The 19571-nt window shown below is 39.2% G+C and overlaps 2 protein-coding genes and 1 long non-coding RNA gene across 4 annotated transcripts; 2 read left to right on the top strand and 1 right to left on the bottom strand.

Annotated features, from left to right (window-relative positions):
• The first annotated feature begins 6 nt into the window (after positions 1–6).
• LOC145476490 (uncharacterized) lies at positions 7–3912 on the top strand. Of its 2 annotated transcripts, XM_081455387.1 has the most exons (3): positions 7–89; positions 1097–1249; positions 1445–3912. In XM_081455387.1, exon 3 carries the CDS (start codon positions 3388–3390, stop codon positions 3847–3849), a length of 462 nt encoding a protein of 153 aa, XP_081311513.1. In that variant the 5' UTR covers positions 7–89; positions 1097–1249; positions 1445–3387; the 3' UTR covers positions 3850–3912. The 2 variants fall into 2 exon arrangements, with proteins under 2 accessions (XP_081311513.1, XP_081311512.1); XM_081455386.1 differs by having other exon boundaries at positions 7–1249.
• LOC145476492 (uncharacterized) lies at positions 3912–9480 on the top strand (the record flags this gene model as incomplete). The annotated part of the gene is made up of 6 exons (XM_081455389.1): positions 3912–4052; positions 4819–5033; positions 5436–5739; positions 6526–6618; positions 8771–8904; positions 9306–9480. Coding segments are annotated over 6 exons (1062 nt in total), but the record flags the coding sequence as incomplete, so codon positions are not given.
• Positions 9481–11698: 2218 nt separating this feature from the next.
• On the bottom strand, positions 11699–13830 carry LOC145476489 (uncharacterized). Its single transcript, XR_014047143.1, has 2 exons — positions 13522–13830; positions 11699–11808 (listed from the first exon to the last, which is right to left on the bottom strand). It is a non-coding gene; the product is annotated as an uncharacterized LOC145476489 (long non-coding RNA).
• Positions 13831–19571: the final 5741 nt, after the last annotated feature.

Raw genomic sequence — 19571 nt, 5'->3', positions numbered from 1 at the left:
TGTTTTCAGTGTTCATGGGAACTTGCAACTGGCCATTATTATCTTGGGTGTTGTTATCTTGCTGGCTTTTAGCGGTTTCATCTGATGCGGTATGTTTTTTTTATACTGGTGATCGGTTTTCCTGTTTGAGAGAGGTGAAAATCAATGTTTTCAAGCTTCAAGCTTTTCAAGTTTTTCAAACTTTTGGGGTGAGGAAATTGATTTAAACACCCTACTTTGGCCCAGCCAAGATTCCTCCCTAACCCTAACATTGAGGTATAAAGCTTTTTAATCTTCTCGTTTCACCCCCATTTCGATACCAAGGGTGGTTTTTCTCAGAAATTTATCCTTCCGAGGGTTGGTCACAGTCAACTTTCACCCCCAAAAGCTCTTTCAGTATGTAAAATTCAGTGACAATTTCTACGGTGGGGTGTTTTTTTTGGCAGATTCATCCTTGCAGGGTGTGTAAATTTCAAATCGTACCCCTTGTTAGGTATTTTCATATCCAGGGTGGGTTTTCTCCACCTAATTTCACACCTTTTGGGGTGATTTCAAGTCAAACAACATTTCAGTGAGGTGTTTTGCTTTGAAAACTACATCCCTATCAAGGTTTGCGGTTGTGATTACGAACCCTACTGGGGTGTTTTAGACCGAAAGCCACATCTCTCTGGGGTGGCACGATTTGCAATATTAACCCTTGTGGGACGCAAAATCAACCCTGTTGGGGTTATTTTTTGTTATCCTGGACACTTGTGGGGTGATTTCAAGGAAAAAAAACACCTTTCTGGGGTGTCTTGTTCAACAGATTCACCCCATTGAGGGTGATTTTTCTTAAAAAATCACCCTGCTTGTTTTTTGAGTATTCCCTCCTTTTCCACTCTAATAACATATATATATACACATTATATACACACAAGTGGCATTGCCAAGGATCTCTATAAGAAAAGGTCATAAAAATGGAAAAAAAAAACAAAACAAGACAAAACCAATGCGAATGCACTACCCCTTGACCAGATAAACCAGTGTCCGGTTAAATGACCACTTTGACCATTTGAGTGTTGTTTTCTTTTCCTTAGTATGTTTTGGTTCTTTCTTTTTCTTTTTCTTTTTTTCGCAGAAAACCACGTGACGCTTAGATTGGCTAGTTGAAGTAGGATTCGATCCTTGACAAGATAAACCAGCGTCCGGTTAAATGACCAGGAATTTTCCTTTGCTGTACGGGTTCTGAAGTCGCTGGAGTCAAGTGCTTGAAGATGACTAGCTGTATAGGGTGAGAGAATCCTAACATTTATTTCCGTATTGGCATAATAGCCTTTAATGTTGGACAAAGGTCGCTCCGCTTAATTAGGAAACTGCTTGAACTAAAAAAATTCTCGAGTTCTGCTAGGGCATCCTGGTAACGTCATAGTTTATTGGTGGCTTGTATGTGAAGGTGAGTGTTTATTATTTTTTTTTATTTTTGCAGAATATTTAAAGGAAAACGGTTTATAACGCAGCCAGCTAGGGAAGTGAAACTTTTATGGAAAAGAATAACGCAGAGAAGAACTCCCAAGAGTTTTGACAACATTGTTAGATCGGATATTCCTAGTACTGTATTAAAAATCACAAAAGAAATGAGATTGTCTTTTTTAAGTTTGTTATTAGGTAGTTTAAGAAGACCAAATAGCACACTTTCGATAACCCACTTTTTCAGTCAAATCCTGACCAAAATCCCGTGTCGTGGGAGTTAAGATACCCCTTCAGCCTATAGTTAAGCGACTATAGTTAAGCAACGTTATTCGTGTCATTTATTTTTTTTTGAATCCATTAAGGTTATTTCAAGCGGCCATGTACTCTTTTTATATTAACTTATTTCTGTTCATTTAATTCTATTTGTGAGCTGAGTATAAATAAACTTGTTGTCGAATCCTTTCAAGTTTTGTTTAATACTACCGCACAAGCTTGAAGCTGGAAAACTAAATTGGGGTTCCTTTTCAGCCAGCACTGATGCCATATCATCAAAAGCGCGTTTCCGCGCGCATTTTATTTTTTTTTTTGCTTTATATCTCAACACTATCATTGTGTCTGGCACTGTGGCGCGTTTTCCGGGATAAAATGGAGAATTTGACGGGCTATTTTAGCCCGCCGATATAAACTGTCAGTTTAGCAATTGTACAGTTAATTGCATAACCTTTCTCGAATCTAACTTTCGTGTCTTCTACGAATTTAACTTTTATCGAACCTCGAATTTGACTTTCGTGTCTTTCAATAACAGCCATTCAACTTGTAAACGCTCGCATGATTGTTCAGACTGTTTTTGTCCCAGTCTTTATTTTCTCAATGCCCTCTCAAGTGTTAATCACAGTAAAAGAGGTTATGTTCCTGGGCAGAAATATGTCTGCTTGTGCGTCCCTAGCTCGCTTTAAAACAACCGTTTTTTATTAGTGTTTTGTCACCTCTATTGTAACTTCATAGTTAATAGTTACTGGAGCTTTCAGTAACATGCGGACACTTAAATTCAAAGCGCAATCGACAAATGCGTTTTTCGCTACCGTCAATGAAATGTTCGACGGCGCCTCCCAGTTTCCGATTACTGCCGAGCTCGCGGTAATCAAATCGCTGAGCACAGTTCAGACAACGAAACAGTGCTCGGCAGTGGTCGGAAGCTGGGAGGCGCCGCCGAACATTTGATTGGCGGTAGCGAAAAACGCATTTTTCGGTTGAGCTTTGAATGTAAGAGTCCGCATGTAATTGAAAGGTGCGGTAATAAGTTAGTGTTCCTGTATATTTAACCGCAATTTTGCATTAACCGCCGCTTCTGAAGATGTATGCAGAAGCATACGAAACGTCAAGTAAAAGATAACAAGTGATGTGTTTATATCTGATGTTTGTCACCGCTGTTTGTCTCATTTCTATATTTGGGAAACAATGCGTACACGCATGAGTGCAAACTTTATTTCAATTCCAATTTAAATAGTTGATAAACTAGTACATCCGAGAAAATCATGCAAAAATAACCTTCGTACAAGATCGAGCAGAGTAACTTACATCAAGCTGTGAAGTTATGAAGTTATGCAATAATGAATAAAAAGATCACAGGAAGTGAGGCTCTTTGCACGATCCGGTCACATGGTACGGAGTTAATTACGCAAGTTACACAGTGGGATTTCCAAAACAAAGGAACTCGCACCAGTCTAGGACGACTTTCCTTTGTTTTGAAAATCCCACTGTGTAACTTGCGTCCCAGCGGAATTAATTCTGTACCATGTGACCGGATCGTACAAAGAGCCTATTTTATACCTGTGAAAATTCTCGTAGTTCGTAAAGCATCGTTCTTGCACCATTCAATCATTTTTTCCACATCATCATTGAGTACGCCAACAGACCACACGCTCGGGTATTTTCTTCGTCGTAACCACCTTTTTCGCAATGGAAGAACAAATGCCTTGCTCCTCTAGTGCTCCAGATAACTCGGCAGTACATGTAATTGAAATCGAGGATGATTGCCCGCTATCACCCGTCCCGCTCGAGCAGGAAAAGTTGGTAGAACCACTCTTCGAAAATGAAGACGGCGTCGCTGAGGGTAAAATTCACGCGTTACCTACCCTGAATTCAGCGCAGAGAGAGGCCGACAATGAAGACGACGTCGTTGCGGGTGAATTTCATGCGGAATCTACCCTGCATTCAGCGCAGAGAGGGAACAAGCGCAAAACCCCGTATTCGGTTAAATTCGGTGAGCTACCCGAGGCAGTCAGAAAGTTTTTGGCTTCCGTAAAGAGATTCTTTACCCAGAAAGTCAACTTTGAAAGAGAGAAAGCACCGGTGACCCTTTCTACTTACGAGAAGGCTCAAGAGAGAATGCTTTGTAAGTATCTTTGTTTCTTTTTTTAATTTTGGCCTTAATTTCCACGTTTGCGCCTAAGTGATGATAACCGATATTTGGGTGACGCGATTTAACATATAACCTCTCCTTTTTTATCTTCTTCGCAGGCTTTCTGGGTTACGTTAGAACTACTTTAGGCCGTGATGAAGAGCTTCTACCACATTGCTTTTTGAGAGTTCCCTTGATCGAAGCTTACGTTGAATTTTTGAAGGTGAGAGAAATTCTTTACAGGCTTTCGTATTAAGTTTTGACACCTTAGTAGAAACGCCCAAGGGAACTCACGGCCGGGGACTGAAAACCACATCAGTTAGTTTCGTAAAAAAATGTGAGCCCGTAATACCTGTGTGTAAAGAAACTGCTGAAAATGACGAATATTGGAGGATTTTCGCTATGCACGTTAACATCACAGATAAATTACGCTATGATTGGGACCTATATCTTTTGCATCTGAGGTATTGTTTTAAAGTAACTTCTCGCCATAAATTAGTGGACTTTTAACCTTACGACGTGTACTAAGTTGTGTTGATTACTCACAATGTGTTATCAGCAATGCGATATCTTTTTACCGATCTGCCGTTGAAACTTGTTTTATGCTAACAATAACCTTAAATCTGTTTTGGACGTTGTCTTTATCGAATTAAAGAGAAATTATAAATAGCTAGCTGCTAATAAGTTGACTCTATACGTTAAGAAGTCAATAATAGTTGTTATTATTAGTAGTAGTATTATTCCATATTTTTTCTGAAAGAAAGAAATTCCCAACAAATTGGAAAATTTTAATATCACTGATTTACTGCTTGGTGGGTGAAATTTTTCCTTTCGAGCTTGAAAACTTTAACCCAGAGACTCTTGCCTCTGATGAATTTCTGCTACATGTTGATTCTTTTCTTTTCCTTTTCTTTCGTTTACATCTATTTATTTACTTATTGATTTTTGGCTGTTCCGAGCCTCAATTAATCTGTTCTGTTTCCTCACAGGAAGAACGAAATTGCAGCTCTGCGACGGTTTCAAATCACATCAGCTCACTTCTCTACCCAATCAAATTTGTGCACAGAGAGCATGCTCCTGATTTCAAAGGGGTCCCCATTATCCGTCAGCTGAGAGTTCAAGCTCGAATTCTCCAGAAAGAAGGTGACTTGGAAAGGCCGTCCACAATGGAAGATCTTTCTGCCCAAAATCGCTGGATCCCTTGGTAAGTCTTGGCATGGAAACTGTTTTTTGTTCACTCTGTGACAGGAGAGACTGCGATTAGTACCAGCAATATTATACCTGGAAAAATGACTTGGTTCTGATTGGCTAAAAAAGAGTGAAGCTCTCGCATAACTAGATGTAGACTACAGATTGTTAAGAATCAATTGTGTTAGTTAGCAATCACATGATTACGGATACTAGTTTGAGGCTAGCTTAGAGCTTCAGGAGGAATTGGCACTTGAAAGTAAACTGACTAACCATTGTTTGTTTGCGGTTAGCAAGATAGATCTCTCTTGGCTGCAGTACTTTTATCCTGAATTGTTCCCTTTCCCTTTGTCCTGGACAGCCAAACCTGTGTGAACCTCTTTCCTTTTTTTGTTTTTGGTTTTGTCTTTAAAAAAAGGGAGGAAGTGGTTTCTGCTGTTAGCACCCAGCGAGAAAAGTTTGAATTGACTGGTCCAATGAAGTTCAAAGCCAAGGAATTTTGCGATCTCATTATGCTATCCCTGTATGTGTTCATTCCCCCGTCACGGGGGCTGGAAATCAGGACCCTGGAAGTGCTGTCAGGGGAAGAGGCCAGGAACTTCGACCCAAAGACCTCAGCTGGGAAGAATTACCTGCTTGTCAAGGATAGTGGGGCTATTATCCTCCACTTTAACAATTACAAGACCAGAAAGTTTTCTGGACGAGATGAGCTGTCTCTACAGGTTAGACAATTTCCTCTCTGGTTCCAGTAAATTAAGTAAATAAATAAATAAGTTTGTTTACCGAGGGTGACACATTACAGTTGACGATTGGTAAACTTCTGGCCCTCCCCTTAAATAGATAGAGCTAATTTACAAAATAATATTGAAAAGGGCAAAGACAGTAAATGTAATATTAAAAGGATAAAACATTTATGAAATGGGAAAGCTATCCAAGCCAGCATAACCTTCCTTACAAGAATTCTGTTTGCAGGCATTAATACTGGTGCCAGATCTTATAGTAATAGGTAGAGAGTTCCAAAGTTTTGCAGCTGTAACAAGAAGAGTTTTTCCACCTTCTGTGTCACGTTTATTTCTAGAACAGCGTATAGTTATATCACCATAGTGTGAGATTCTGGTCGACATGTTGCTGATACGCACTAATTTATCTCCAAAGTACTCTGGGCATTGCCCATTTAAGCATTTGTGGCATAAGCATAATTTATTTACAATACATTGATCTCATCATAAAAGGGTAGCCAGTTTTGTGATCCTGCACCACTAATGGTGATCTGAGATGATTTACCTAAAATTTCTACTGATTGACATGGATGTAAAACTCCATCCATAAACATTTGTTTATATCTGTTGATGTTGATTCCATTTTCAAGCTGGTTAGTTTGGCCATTTATTCCAATCTTTAATTGTTAGAAATTTGTACAAAGGCTGTTCTGCACCCAAAAGTATTGACTTATCATTTAGTTTGATGATTGACCAGACATTGAGGTCAATGCCACTGATCTTTTTCAGCCCGAAGACGAGCTCTGTCGACTTTTGTTGTCGTACATAAAGGATTATCGGCCGCATTTGGTTACAGAGTCAAGCCAAAGCTACCTACTGCTGGTAAGGTTTAACCTGTTTTGACCAAGTTACCAAATGATATCCTCACATCTTGTGTAAGTTAGATTTCAACCTCTGGACTTTTGGGGTGAGGAAATTGATCCCAGCCAAGGATCCTCCCTAACCCTAACCCTAACGTTGAGGCATAAAGCTGTTTAATCTTCTCGTTTCACCCCCATTTCGATACCAAGAGTGGTTTTTCTTAGAAATTTCATCCTTCAAGGGTTGGTCACAGTCAGCTTTCACCCCCAAAAGCTCTTTCAGTATGTAAAATTCAGTGACAATTTCTACGGTGGGGTGTTTTTTTTGGCAGATTCATCCTTGCAGGGTGTGTAAATTTCAAATCTTACCCCTAGTTAGGAAATTTTCATATCCAGGGTGGGTTTTCTGCACCTAATTTCACACCTTTTTGGGGTGATTTCAAGTCAAACAACATTTCAGTGAGGCAAGCCTGCAAATAACAGTCGGTCATTGGACAATCGTCTGGTAAATTTGAGGTTTTGACAGGTAAAAGCTTAGCCTGGTTGGACACTCTGACCGGGCATTTCCGCTAAAATGAAAAATATTTTAACTGGAAGTTTGTGGCTGAATATGGGACAACTTATTTTGTTATACTGCCACACAATGCTACGGAAAAAAGCATTGTTATCGGTTTTGTTTTATTCTAATTCTGAGAATTTTATCACGCGCAGTGCGCCGTCTCAAATGTTATGTCGAATTGTAAACATATCACAACAGTACCACTATTCCTGCGTGTTAATTTACGCATTTTGCGGTGGCGTTGTGAAAGATCGTGAAGCCCCATTTAGTCTGAATTATGTTCGTCTGAAAAACTACTTAGAACTGAGGTCTTATGTAATTACTCGTTGTTTGTTGCCACCAAGTGTTGTGGAATTAATTTTCAGTTGTAATACATTGACCTGATTAAAGATATTATGGAAATTGAATACACAGCCCAAATACTCACGTTTCGTTTATCTGAATGCAATCGCTTTCAAAAACTTTAAAACCTCTAAAATGTAGCCAAATGTTTTTCTAGTCCGTATGATCAAAACTCAGTTTAATTTTTAACCTTTTATAGTTTTTTTTACGTCTGGCAGTGTGGTTGAAATATAGTTTCCGTACCACAGACATGTTTTTGTGAAAAGCGTGAATGTACAAATTGGTCACGCTTTATAGTCACGACCGCCTCCAATTCCACATTTTAAATAATTACGCCAATTTTTTATTCAATTGACCCCGAAAGCTTTCAGAGGAAACTTGCTTTCAGAAAAAGTCGAAGAATTCGTTTCGGCCAATTTTCAAGTCTCTGAATGTTATTGTGAGGTTTTATACTGACAAGGTGTCCGTGTGGGAGGTTGTTTCATCCCTTTTCCTGTTCAGTCCCTAGACATTGTGGGAAACTTGTTACATTGGAAACGCTTGTGTGACTAGGGGTATAAGCGTTTGTAAATTTGTCAATTTTCAACAGGTAAATTAATACCAGACATAATGTAAAGGTCCCCTTGCTGGTGCTAGTAGCAATTTTACACTCAGTTGACTTTTAAGCTATTTGAATTTGCAACCAATGTTTTGGCGAAGAGTCTACACTGAAATACCAAAATGTCTCAAATGTCTCTTTTTAATTTATAATGACAAACAATTTTTTTTGTCCGACCAGACTGGCTTTTTGTCAGGTCAAAACTTGTCTTTGTCGTGACAAATGACCTGCCTATAAACAAAAATTATTTGTAGGCTTGGTGAGGTATTTTGTTTTGAAAACTACATTCCTGTCAAGGTTCACGGTTATTATTACGAACCCTAGTGGGGTGTTTTAGACCGAAAGCCACATCTCTCTGGGGTGGCACGATTTGCAATATTAACCCTTGTGTGATGCAAAATCAACCCCGTTGGGGTTATTTTTTGTTATCCTGGACACTTGTAGGGTGATTTCAGGGGAAAAAGAAAACCTTTCTGGGGTGTCTTGTTCAACAGATTCACTCTGCTTGTTTTTTTGAGTATTCACTCCTTTCTCCACTCTAATAACCTATATATATACACATTATATACACACAAGTGGTATTGGCAAGGATCTCTATAAGAAGAGGTCATAAAAATGGAAAAAAACAAAACAAGACAAAACCAATGCAAATGCACTGCCCCTTTTTGTCTCCAGAACAAGAATGGTGGTCACTTCACTGCTGCCTCCTTCTCCGCTCACTTGAAGAGTGTGCTATATGGCCTTACGGGAAAGCTGGCCTCTATAAACATCCTTCGATCTTCGTTCATCACATGGGCATACGACAAATCGTGAGTGGACGCATAGTTATTCTTAGTAATTCAGAGTGCACATTTAATCTTAAAAATAGTGAAGTTGAGTCAAGAGGTCAATCTTTCTTTGACTCGCATGAAACATTCTTAGCTTAAAATCAAAGGATTCAAATAATTTATTTCTATTTTCTCTTGGGACCATTCTCAGTCCCAGGTGAAACTGGAAACAGTTCTTATGCAAAATTTTAGAGGGCAAACAAATAGTATTATGGTATTTTTGAAAGTGGCCTATTATAAAATATATATTTTTAACAAGAAGTATTGTGGTATTTTTGAAAGTGGCCTATTATGAAATGTACATTTTTTCTTTTCGCTCACTGGCTGGCATTTTTAAGTCTTTGGTCAATCATAACTCAGACATTGTTCTATGATTTTAACAGGGACTGTACCGACTCTCTCAAGGTTTCCTTGGCATCTGCGCTCAGGCATTCACGTAAACAAGCACAAACTACGTATGATCGGCGCACAGCAAATCAGAAGAAACGGCTGGCAGTTGACTTGGCCAGAGATTACGCCAGAGGGCCGTCTCGACGAAGAGGAAGATGCGACTGCTGAGCAACCAGAAGAGGGTTGTGTGGATGTAAACAGGGGCGATTTCGTGGCTGTTGTCACAGAGGAGAGCACCTATCAGAATCCAAAGGTTTTTATTGGCCAGGTCCAGTCCATAAGAGAAAGAGAGGCAAGCGCTGTTGTATTACAAACACATAGGCACCAACTTGTATAAGCTTGAACTCTCAGGTGAAGAGTGGAAAGAAGGCATCGACAGCCTTGTTCCTGTACAATTGCAAGCCACCAAAAAGCGAGCCGGCGTCTACAAACTCATGACTTCCACTCGTACCATCCACAAGGCAGTCAAAGACTAACTCTCTCCGTGCAGTCTTACAGTCAAGCTCCGAGCAGTGAAAAACCATCTGATTTCCCAAAAGCAGTTTCACTTCCCAAAGACCAGAATCAATTCGCAAAAGTTCACATCCCAATTTTTTTCCTCAAAATCTTGTGACCCGCATGAGAGCTTGACTGAAAGTTGCATGTTTTCAAACAAGAGGGCCTAACAGAATAAGAATAATTTAGTTGAAGATAAATGTTATCGTCATTACCGAGACAGGGTACCGATAATTTCTCAGTCGTTCCATGAATTCGTTGTCCCAGTTTCCCAAATGCAAGTGAATGAGAGGTTGATTTAATATGTAGCTTTAGTGACTTGGAATGACATCACCTCAATCATTTGAGCCAGTAATTGCTTTATTGAGCCAGTTAAATTGACTCCACATGTACAAAATGCAAATGACAATGATATTATTATTCTTAATTGGAACAAGGGCGATTTTTGCATGAAGTGAAATTCAAAATTCTATGCATATCTACAAATTCTGTAGATTTTTGGCCCGTCAATGGAAGTGAGGCTGATGTCCATTCCTCCCTTTGATGCAAATGGCAAGTATTAATACTGGTAGTGTAGCAGCTCTCATAACTTGCTTTTCTTTGGTATTGTAAGCAGCTTCTATTGTTTTGAAGTCTAAGTCATTGCTTCAATTGTTTGGTCTTTTGTTTTTGGCTAGGGTAGCAACCCAATCATATTATACGCTACGAGAGATGCCACATTACCCATTAAAACTGCCAGACCAGCCCTCTATATAGGGCACACATGAAATTTCCAGTTTTGAACTTGGGCTAATGAGACCTCCTCGGCTCACAAATTTTTGTTTCAAGATCGATTGTTTATCCACTCGTGCACTCTTTTCAGTGATTAGGAAGCCTGTGAAAGATATTAAGTAAACAGTGGTTGAGCCCATAAGGTCTTTGCTGTCATTTACTCTTTTTAAAACTTGCTTTTTGTATTCACAGTTTCAAAACTTTCCGACGCACAGAGCAGTGCTGCAATCAAATGACTTAATTCTCAACAAAAAAGGCCAATAAATACTCAGATACTTGCTGATTGATAAACAATTTTACTCTATAAAAATTATTGTCCAGCCAAGAAACATGAGAGAGCTCATGCAGGCCTCAAAAACTTAATGGGAGACTTAATGGATTTCTGGCTTTATTAGACATAATATTGGTACTGTCAAACAAATGACATGAAATTAATATCACCAGAGTTGCAATTATTAGGAGAAAGGCAGGAGATAGGAAACTTAATACCTGTGCCCTATAACTATGGTAACAGGAGTTACTGAGCAAGACAATAATCTTCAACTTAATATTACGAGAAATGATAATTTCAATAATTAGCTTTCTAGTTGTTGTTTTCGGAAGGTTAATTCTGAATGAAGAGTGCTTTTTGTGTTCTGCACAGACACTAGCAGTTGAATAATGTTGTTTACACATTAAAGATTATTGACAGGAAATTTAAATTGATTGTTTCAGTTGCCTTTTGTTGTTATTTATCTAAATGGAAAATAGGCTGTTGTGTTTTCCAAAGCCAAACATCTACGCAATAGATAGATAGATTCACGAGTGTCTAATGAAGGCTAACAAATATTAGTGGCTTGGTTCCTTCCTGAAAAAGTGTCTCTCTCCTGGCAGACCATAAAAAGTTATTATTATTATTATTATTGTAATATAAGTGAATGAAGAAAGACAGATGAACACATTGGGTGGCTAGACTTCTTTATTGGTTATTTTGAATCTAAGCAAGGATGATGATGATAACAATCTGTCTTTATTCATGTACTTATATACTTTAATGATAATGTAACTAATAGTCAATATGTATTAGAGATAAGGGGAAAGAAATCAACAAAAGACAAACCAATGTGAAGAACAGGAAAACTAATCAAAAAACTTTTTTTATTCTCCGGATTTGGGTCTAGGCACACATTCATTCATTGGTGCATTTGAGTCCCAGTAGAAGGCATGGGTCCTCTCTGCCAAAGACAGCTACTGCAAGTGGAAGGAAATGAAATGGAATTAAATTTCATTCAATGAAGCCTCATACTCCCCGAGCTGGGGGTACTCTGGATTTCAATTGACAGGGACGATCAAATGATGAACCACCCAAAATCCTAGGGCCTCAAACAAAACCCCCAAAATCCCATGAACCAAAATTTTGACCCCCCAAAAATCCTTGCCAAATTTTCAAGCCATAGAATTTCCAGAAAGCATCAAATGATATCCAAGAACACGTTCTGTTACAACAGAACATTAGGAACAACCCTACAAAATGTTCCTATCTCAAAAATTCCTGAAATGGAAAATTTCAAACCACCAAGAATTTGGACGTAATTGACCAGCAAAAAGAAATAATGATCATAACAATTACAATTTCCTCAAATGTGATTGGTGCATAAACTGCTGTATTTTGCTCTAATTAATCTGCAAAGCTGTAATCGGACAGTGTAATCGGACAGTTGGCTGTAATCGGACACCTGTAATCGGAGAGTTACATGAGCCAATCATGTTAAGTCCTCTCCACTAAATCCACCAACCACAACATTGATTGCAATTACTATGGTAACCAATTCAAGAGACTGACTTTGTAAAATTGTGGAGGTTTAGTCTCTGGTGACTGTTTTGAAAGAAAACTTAACAGCCACTTTGCAAGCTATTCTCCATATTTTTAATTATGATATTTAAAAATGACTATTAAATGCTCTTTTTTTCAAATGAATTTTTGCTTTTGTGGGAAATTGTAATTGTTATGATTAATTGGTAACGGGAACATCGTGTTGTCCAATTCAGTCTGTAATCACACTCGTGAATAACAAATCGGACACCCTCTTCGCGGTCGTCCGATTTTGTTAATCACTTGTGTGATTACAGACCAAATTGGACTCCACCCAGTCCTATTACCATTATTAATAATAATAATAATAATAATTATAATAATAATAATAGTAATAATAACAATAATAATAATAACAAAAGACATAAAAATAGCCCTTTAAAAACTCTTTCTACAAGCTAAAATAACATTTTTTATAAAGATACGTCTGGTGTATAGGTTTAAATAGACTTGAATTATGGCATGAACGTATATCACTGGGTAGCTTGTTCCCAAAGTTCTGGAGCTGATACAGGAAATGCTCTGGATCCATAGATCCTGATAGAATATCATTAGTTTGGTAACTGACATTTTGATATTTAATTGATATTTTGGTGATAGTAAAATGATAATGTCGAGAAATTATTTGAATCACAATGTGCCTCTCACATATCAAAATATCATTACCACGTGGGACTATTACATCAAATTATTCGCTATGAAATCGTCCGAAAATAACAAAACAGACACTGAATATAATAATATCAAAATCGGTTGGTTTCGCTGCTGTTTGCTTGTGGTCAGCTTTTATTTGTTGTCAGTAAGGGACAGCATTGTATTGTAGCATGATTTATCACTTTATCACAGGCAAAAGAAGACATTCTGGATTATTCATTCTAATAATAATGTCATGACTTTACACTAGATCGATGGGCAAAGAGGAGATTTTTACTTGATTGAATATTACGATGATATCATGATGACATTTGCTTCCATACGGTCTATCGAAAAATTCGCGCTGGCTATCTCTCCGCCGAAACAAGAAGCATGCACAAGCTCCAGCACTTTTCATGTAATTAAGCAAACTAAAAACACAACACGACATTACTTACCATCCTCACGAGAAACAAGTTTGTTTAGAATTTCAAATTTACCACTTCGCTCTCAAAATGGCTCACAATACAAAGAGAACACTCCGTCACGCCTGGAACCTAGTTTCCACTCCTTCCTCTGACATGACAATAATCCCAGGAAATCAATATGGAATCAAACGCCAGAAATGACCAGGAATTGTTCTTTGCTGTACGGGTTCTGGAGTCGCTGGAGTCAAGTGCTTGCAGACGGCTAACTGCATGCGTGGGGGTGAGAGAATCCTAACATTTATTTCATATCTGATTCTAAAATCTATCAGTTTTGCTAAGACTTGCAACAAATCTTTGGACTCGCAATATTTTCAATGTTTTGAATATTTGAATAGTTCTCTCTATTTCAGCCAGTATCATTTGATATTTCATATTTAAGTGTATATTATTTAATCACGTCAGAGATTAAAGAGTGACACTTCATATCGGCACTTAATGGCTTGCCAGTTAACCCGTATCAAGCTGCTTTACCAACTAAATTATGTAGTATCTGTGTAGGTAACATACTTACCGAGTGTTGTGTTCATCTCATGGGAATAAGTTGACTACTGGTTACGGGCAGCTGGGGTGTATTCCAGCACGCACGAACCGGACAACTTACATACATGTCTTCTCCAGTCTGACTCTAGGTTTTGGCAGGGGGGGGGGGGAGGGGGGAAGGGAGGGGTTGAGTGAGTGCTGTTTTCATTTCCTTAGTATGTTTCGGTTGGTTCTTTCTTTGTTTTTTTGGTTTTTTTTTTCGCAGAAAACCACGTGACACTTAGATTGGCTAGTTGAAGTAGCATTCGATCCTTGACGAGATAAACCAGCGTCCGGTGAAATGACCAGGAATTGTTCTTTGCTGTACGGGTTCTGGAGTCGCTGGAGTCAAGTGCTTGCAGACGGCTAACTGCATGCGTGGGGGTGAGAGAATCCTAACATTTATTTCATATCTGATTCTAAAATCTATCAGTTTTGCTAAGACTTGCAACAAATCTTTGGACTCGCAATATTTTCAATGTTTTGAATATTTGAATAGTTCTCTCTATTTCAGCCAGTATCATTTGATATTTCATATTTAAGTGTATATTATTTAATCACGTCAGAGATTAAAGAGTGACACTTCATATCGGCACTTAATGGCTTGCCAGTTAACCCGTATCAAGCTGCTTTACCAACTAAATTATGTAGTATCTGTGTAGGTAACATACTTACCGAGTGTTGTGTTCATCTCATGGGAATAAGTTGACTACTGGTTACGGGCAGCTGGGGTGTATTCCAGCACGCACGAACCGGACAACTTACATACATGTCTTCTCCAGTCTGACTCTAGGTTTTGGCAGGGGGGGGGGGAGGGGGGAAGGGAGGGGTTGAGTGAGTGCTGTTTTCATTTCCTTAGTATGTTTCGGTTGGTTCTTTCTTTGTTTTTTTGGTTTTTTTTTTCGCAGAAAACCACGTGACACTTAGATTGGCTAGTTGAAGTAGCATTCGATCCTTGACGAGATAAACCAGCGTCCGGTGAAATGACCAGGAATTGTTCTTTGCTGTACGGGTTCTGGAGTCGCTGGAGTCAAGTGCTTGCAGACGGCTAACTGCATGCGTGGGGGTGAGAGAATCCTAACATTTATTTCATATCTGATTCTAAAATCTATCAGTTTTGCTAAGACTTGCAACAAATCTTTGGACTCGCAATATTTTCAATGTTTTGAATATTTGAATAGTTCTCTCTATTTCAGCCAGTATCATTTGATATTTCATATTTAAGTGTATATTATTTAATCACGTCAGAGATTAAAGAGTGACACTTCATATCGGCACTTAATGGCTTGCCAGTTAACCCGTATCAAGCTGCTTTACCAACTAAATTATGTAGTATCTGTGTAGGTAACATACTTACCGAGTGTTGTGTTCATCTCATGGGAATAAGTTGACTACTGGTTACGGGCAGCTGGGGTGTATTCCAGCACGCACGAACCGGACAACTTACATACATGTCTTCTCCAGTCTGACTCTAGGTTTTGGCAGGGGGGGGGGGGAGGGGGGAAGGGAGGGGTTGAGTGAGTGCTGTTTTCATTTCCTTAGTATGTTTCGGTTGGTTCTTTCTTTGTTTTTTTGGTTTTTTTTTTCGCAGAAAACCACGTGACACTTAGATTGGCTAGTTGAAGTAGCATTCGATCCTTGACGAGATAAACCAGCGTCCGGTGAAATGACCAGGAATTGTTCTTTGCTGTACGGGTTCTGGAGTCGCTGGAGTCAAGTGCTTGCAGACGGCTAACTGCATGCGTGGGGGTGAGAGAATCCTAACATTTATTTCATATCTGATTCTAAAATCTATCAGTTTTGCTAAGACTTGCAACAAATCTTTGGACTCGCAATATTTTCAATGTTTTGAATATTTGAATAGTTCTCTCTATTTCAGCCAGTATCATTTGATATTTCATATTTAAGTGTATATTATTTAATCACGTCAGAGATTAAAGAGTGACACTTCATATCGGCACTTAATGGCTTGCCAGTTAACCCGTATCAAGCTGCTTTACCAACTAAATTATGTAGTATCTGTGTAGGTAACATACTTACCGAGTGTTGTGTTCATCTCATGGGAATAAGTTGACTACTGGTTACGGGCAGCTGGGGTGTATTCCAGCACGCACGAACCGGACAACTTACATACATGTCTTCTCCAGTCTGACTCTAGGTTTTGGCAGGGGGGGGGGGAGGGGGGAAGGGAGGGGTTGAGTGAGTGCTGTTTTCATTTCCTTAGTATGTTTCGGTTGGTTCTTTCTTTGTTTTTTTGGTTTTTTTTTCGCAGAAAACCACGTGACACTTAGATTGGCTAGTTGAAGTAGCATTCGATCCTTGACGAGATAAACCAGCGTCCGGTGAAATGACCAGGAATTGTTCTTTGCTGTACGGGTTCTGGAGTCGCTGGAGTCAAGTGCTTGCAGACGGCTAACTGCATGCGTGGGGGTGAGAGAATCCTAACATTTATTTCATATCTGATTCTAAAATCTATCAGTTTTGCTAAGACTTGCAACAAATCTTTGGACTCGCAATATTTTCAATGTTTTGAATATTTGAATAGTTCTCTCTATTTCAGCCAGTATCATTTGATATTTCATATTTAAGTGTATATTATTTAATCACGTCAGAGATTAAAGAGTGACACTTCATATCGGCACTTAATGGCTTGCCAGTTAACCCGTATCAAGCTGCTTTACCAACTAAATTATGTAGTATCTGTGTAGGTAACATACTTACCGAGTGTTGTGTTCATCTCATGGGAATAAGTTGACTACTGGTTACGGGCAGCTGGGGTGTATTCCAGCACGCACGAACCGGACAACTTACATACATGTCTTCTCCAGTCTGACTCTAGGTTTTGGCAGGGGGGGGGGGAGGGGGGAAGGGAGGGGTTGAGTGAGTGCTGTTTTCATTTCCTTAGTATGTTTCGGTTGGTTCTTTCTTTGTTTTTTTGGTTTTTTTTTTCGCAGAAAACCACGTGACACTTAGATTGGCTAGTTGAAGTAGCATTCGATCCTTGACGAGATAAACCAGCGTCCGGTGAAATGACCAGGAATTGTTCTTTGCTGTACGGGTTCTGGAGTCGCTGGAGTCAAGTGCTTGCAGACGGCTAACTGCATGCGTGGGGGTGAGAGAATCCTAACATTTATTTCATATCTGATTCTAAAATCTATCAGTTTTGCTAAGACTTGCAACAAATCTTTGGACTCGCAATATTTTCAATGTTTTGAATATTTGAATAGTTCTCTCTATTTCAGCCAGTATCATTTGATATTTCATATTTAAGTGTATATTATTTAATCACGTCAGAGATTAAAGAGTGACACTTCATATCGGCACTTAATGGCTTGCCAGTTAACCCGTATCAAGCTGCTTTACCAACTAAATTATGTAGTATCTGTGTAGGTAACATACTTACCGAGTGTTGTGTTCATCTCATGGGAATAAGTTGACTACTGGTTACGGGCAGCTGGGGTGTATTCCAGCACGCACGAACCGGACAACTTACATACATGTCTTCTCCAGTCTGACTCTAGGTTTTGGCAGGGGGGGGGGGGAGGGGGGAAGGGAGGGGTTGAGTGAGTGCTGTTTTCATTTCCTTAGTATGTTTCGGTTGGTTCTTTCTTTGTTTTTTTGGTTTTTTTTTTCGCAGAAAACCACGTGACACTTAGATTGGCTAGTTGAAGTAGCATTCGATCCTTGACGAGATAAACCAGCGTCCGGTGAAATGACCAGGAATTGTTCTTTGCTGTACGGGTTCTGGAGTCGCTGGAGTCAAGTGCTTGCAGACGGCTAACTGCATGCGTGGGGGTGAGAGAATCCTAACATTTATTTCATATCTGATTCTAAAATCTATCAGTTTTGCTAAGACTTGCAACAAATCTTTGGACTCGCAATATTTTCAATGTTTTGAATATTTGAATAGTTCTCTCTATTTCAGCCAGTATCATTTGATATTTCATATTTAAGTGTATATTATTTAATCACGTCAGAGATTAAAGAGTGACACTTCATATCGGCACTTAATGGCTTGCCAGTTAACCCGTATCAAGCTGCTTTACCAACTAAATTATGTAGTATCTGTGTAGGTAACATACTTACCGAGTGTTGTGTTCATCTCATGGGAATAAGTTGACTACTGGTTACGGGCAGCTGGGGTGTATTCCAGCACGCACGAACCGGACAACTTACATACATGTCTTCTCCAGTCTGACTCTAGGTTTTGGCAGGGGGGGGGGGAGGGGGGAAGGGAGGGGTTGAGTGAGTGCTGTTTTCATTTCCTTAGTATGTTTCGGTTGGTTCTTTCTTTGTTTTTTTGGTTTTTTTTTTCGCAGAAAACCACGTGACACTTAGATTGGCTAGTTGAAGTAGCATTCGATCCTTGACGAGATAAACCAGCGTCCGGTGAAATGACCAGGAATTGTTCTTTGCTGTACGGGTTCTGGAGTCGCTGGAGTCAAGTGCTTGCAGACGGCTAACTGCATGCGTGGGGGTGAGAGAATCCTAACATTTATTTCATATCTGATTCTAAAATCTATCAGTTTTGCTAAGACTTGCAACAAATCTTTGGACTCGCAATATTTTCAATGTTTTGAATATTTGAATAGTTCTCTCTATTTCAGCCAGTATCATTTGATATTTCATATTTAAGTGTATATTATTTAATCACGTCAGAGATTAAAGAGTGACACTTCATATCGGCACTTAATGGCTTGCCAGTTAACCCGTATCAAGCTGCTTTACCAACTAAATTATGTAGTATCTGTGTAGGTAACATACTTACCGAGTGTTGTGTTCATCTCATGGGAATAAGTTGACTACTGGTTACGGGCAGCTGGGGTGTATTCCAGCACGCACGAACCGGACAACTTACATACATGTCTTCTCCAGTCTGACTCTAGGTTTTGGCAGGGGGGGGGGGAGGGGGGAAGGGAGGGGTTGAGTGAGTGCTGTTTTCATTTCCTTAGTATGTTTCGGTTGGTTCTTTCTTTGTTTTTTTGGTTTTTTTTTTCGCAGAAAACCACGTGACACTTAGATTGGCTAGTTGAAGTAGCATTCGATCCTTGACGAGATAAACCAGCGTCCGGTGAAATGACCAGGAATTGTTCTTTGCTGTACGGGTTCTGGAGTCGCTGGAGTCAAGTGCTTGCAGACGGCTAACTGCATGCGTGGGGGTGAGAGAATCCTAACATTTATTTCATATCTGATTCTAAAATCTATCAGTTTTGCTAAGACTTGCAACAAATCTTTGGACTCGCAATATTTTCAATGTTTTGAATATTTGAATAGTTCTCTCTATTTCAGCCAGTATCATTTGATATTTCATATTTAAGTGTATATTATTTAATCACGTCAGAGATTAAAGAGTGACACTTCATATCGGCACTTAATGGCTTGCCAGTTAACCCGTATCAAGCTGCTTTACCAACTAAATTATGTAGTATCTGTGTAGGTAACATACTTACCGAGTGTTGTGTTCATCTCATGGGAATAAGTTGACTACTGGTTACGGGCAG

The sequence above is a fragment of the Orbicella franksi genome, unplaced genomic scaffold (assembly GCF_964199315.1).
Source record: "Orbicella franksi unplaced genomic scaffold, jaOrbFran1.1 SCAFFOLD_228, whole genome shotgun sequence".
Taxonomy (NCBI): domain Eukaryota; kingdom Metazoa; phylum Cnidaria; class Anthozoa; order Scleractinia; family Merulinidae; genus Orbicella; species Orbicella franksi.
This window is presented reverse-complemented; position numbering and strand designations above follow the sequence as displayed.